This window comes from Drosophila montana, unplaced genomic scaffold (assembly GCF_035044405.1).
Source record: "Drosophila montana isolate Dmon_TW-CO22-7 unplaced genomic scaffold, ASM3504440v1 contig_1624_1, whole genome shotgun sequence".
NCBI lineage: Eukaryota > Metazoa > Arthropoda > Insecta > Diptera > Drosophilidae > Drosophila > Drosophila montana.
This window is the reverse complement of record NW_026996559.1, coordinates 1,448,751-1,451,066: the sequence shown is the minus strand read 5'-3', so window position 1 is coordinate 1,451,066 and position 2,316 is coordinate 1,448,751. Positions and strand designations below refer to the sequence as shown.

The 2,316-nt window shown below is 39.6% G+C and overlaps 1 protein-coding gene across 1 annotated transcript; it reads left to right on the top strand.

Moving 5' to 3' along the window:
- Positions 1–1,392, top strand: LOC135440631 (uncharacterized). Its single transcript, XM_064699910.1, has 3 exons — positions 1–72; positions 134–496; positions 1,022–1,392. The coding sequence occupies exons 1-3, from the start codon at positions 13–15 to the stop codon at positions 1,172–1,174; spliced, it is 576 nt and encodes a 191-aa protein (XP_064555980.1). The 5' UTR covers positions 1–12; the 3' UTR covers positions 1,175–1,392.
- The last annotated feature ends 924 nt before the right edge of the window (positions 1,393–2,316 follow it).

Here is a 2,316-nt window from a genome sequence, read left to right as displayed (position 1 = left end):
GTGTGTGTCCAAATGTCACGACTGCCCCACATCGTCTACCTGCTGGCAGCTCTGCTGCTGCATGGCGCTGAGGTGAGTTTGTCCCTACCCCTCACAAAGTCAAGAACTCCTTGTGTTCGTTCTCTTCTTGCAGACCGCTGACTACAATGTTTTCCTTGATGAGCAGTTGATCCAGGAGTCCTGCGGCAGCACGGAGGGCAAGGGCAATATGGCATTGAGTGAGCTAGTGGAAACCCGCCTCACGACTGTCCTCGACAGTGACTACGAAACGCTTTACATAAGCGGCGACATTATCGTAAAACAGGCACTGCCACACGTACCCATTAAATTCGAGGTGGATGTCAGCCGCTGGGAGCGTGGTCAGTGGGTGCCCACATTTGTGACCCTAAAGCGTGACGACTTTTGCAAGTCCCTTAAGGATCCATTTGAGCTCTGGCACCTATACTATATAACACAGATACCCAGGCAGCAGCGCACATGTCCGCCACATCAAGGCGTAAGTGTTTCATCTGTTAATCCCCATTCAAATCCAATTATTTGTACAGCATTTTGAGTGACCCGCATTGATAAGTCTTGGGTGGACCCAAAAATGCACTAACAGTGCAAATTCATGTTGTCATGTCCTTTTTGATTTCTGAATTCCAATGTGTGCATATAGAAGAATAGCCTTGAATATACTGGCAGTATAAGCTGAAAAGCAAGATACCTTAACAAGCGACAGTTTTCGATCTTAAGCACATCTGGAAACTATAGCTTTGATCGTGTTGCAAGACCTTGAGCCTTACATATTCTCAATACTTGGGAAAAGTGCAGAAGAGTTAGAACAATTTCATAGTCCAGTAAAAAACAAAGTCATTAAAAAAATGATATATAATAATTATAATAACCTTCACATTTATTTTGTGTTCGATCTTTACGGGGATTGACGCTTAGCCCCTTGAGCTGGTTATAATAATATTAATAATGCGAATAATGATAATAATTTTAACAATAATCTTAATAATTTTTCTTTCCCTTTCAGCAAGTTTACAGCTTTACAAACGTTTCCAATCGCATGCTAGTGGAAAATATGCCCCGTTGGGACATCGTGGGAAATCTGAGGGCCGTGGTGCACTTCAGTGCCGGTGATATGAAGACCTGTCTGCTGATCTACTGCACAGTTAGCTTGGCCTGAAGACCCTAATAATGTCATCTGAATATTGACCATATACACAGATGCTAACTTATATCAGCGGATATTCTTGAACTGTTGCTGTTGTGTGTGCTCTATATATAGATTTTTGAATGTGCTCCATTTTGTGGCTGGCATCCCCGTTGGCAGTTTATTTGATCTTTTCACTGATTTAATGGGCCGTATTATTCTTATATCTAAATTAAATGCAAATAAACAAGTTTCCATATTCATGCACAAAAATGTCGCGTAATTTGCCACCCAAAGTTCTCATTAGGCCGTTGTGCACTTGATAAGCGAAATATCTACATATTCGTAATCCCAGCTCCCGTAATCCCCATTGCTATTTACCGACGGCTCAAAGTCAGCGCCATTTCAGCAACTGAACTCATTCTTATTTCTCATCCGTTGGCGCGTGATGCCCAAACACCCGGAGAATTTATGACACTCGGTAATATATTGTAGCAGCTCGCACTTGTTCTCTTCTGCGGATTCCCTGGCCCACTATCTGGGTGTATCTCACGTGGTCGAGTTGCCATTGGCATTGGTATACATTAATTGTAAGACCTACTCGCTTCATTTTGCTACAGTTGTCATGAAAATCCAATGAAAGGCCACTTTACACTATGCACCAGCCAAAATGCGAGTTGGCAGAACAAAAATCATTTTCAAACAGTTTTCTATGGTACACTCATTTTTAAATGATAAGAAGCCTTTGCTTATCAAATTTAAATTGCGATTCTTAAAGCCGCTTTTTAAATATAAGCTAATGCGAAAGTAATTGTTAATTATCGTGCATAAAATGTGAAAAATATTACACATCATTTTAATTTCAGTAAGTCTGAAGTCAAAAAAGCTAGCATTGGCCAACATTTTTCAGGCAAGTTTTCTTTCAAGATCAGCGCTTAAATATTTAAATATAAATATAAAACTGAAACAAATTTTGAAAGAACTTATTTGTATACCTTTTTCAAAGCTTTTCTTTATTAATTATATTGGTTATGCAATACGCAACTTATGATCAAATAAATGCCAATCTCTCATCTCCTACAAAAGAAACCTATTCAAAACTTTGAAGTTGCCATTTGGGGCTCCTTTGTAATCGGGTAAGATCGCATTCCTTATGTTAAAATTGAATTTTGTGA

Bases quoted from the DNA above. Each gene is read 5' to 3' on its own strand.
- LOC135440631 (XM_064699910.1), top strand. From the start codon at position 13: ATGTCACGACTGCCCCACATCGTCTACCTGCTGGCAGCTCTGCTGCTG. The intron at 73-133 runs GTGAGTTTGTCC...CTCTTCTTGCAG, and splicing joins TGCTGCTGCATGGCGCTGAG to ACCGCTGACTACAATGTTTT. The intron at 497-1,021 runs GTAAGTGTTTCA...TTTCCCTTTCAG, and splicing joins CATGTCCGCCACATCAAGGC to CAAGTTTACAGCTTTACAAA.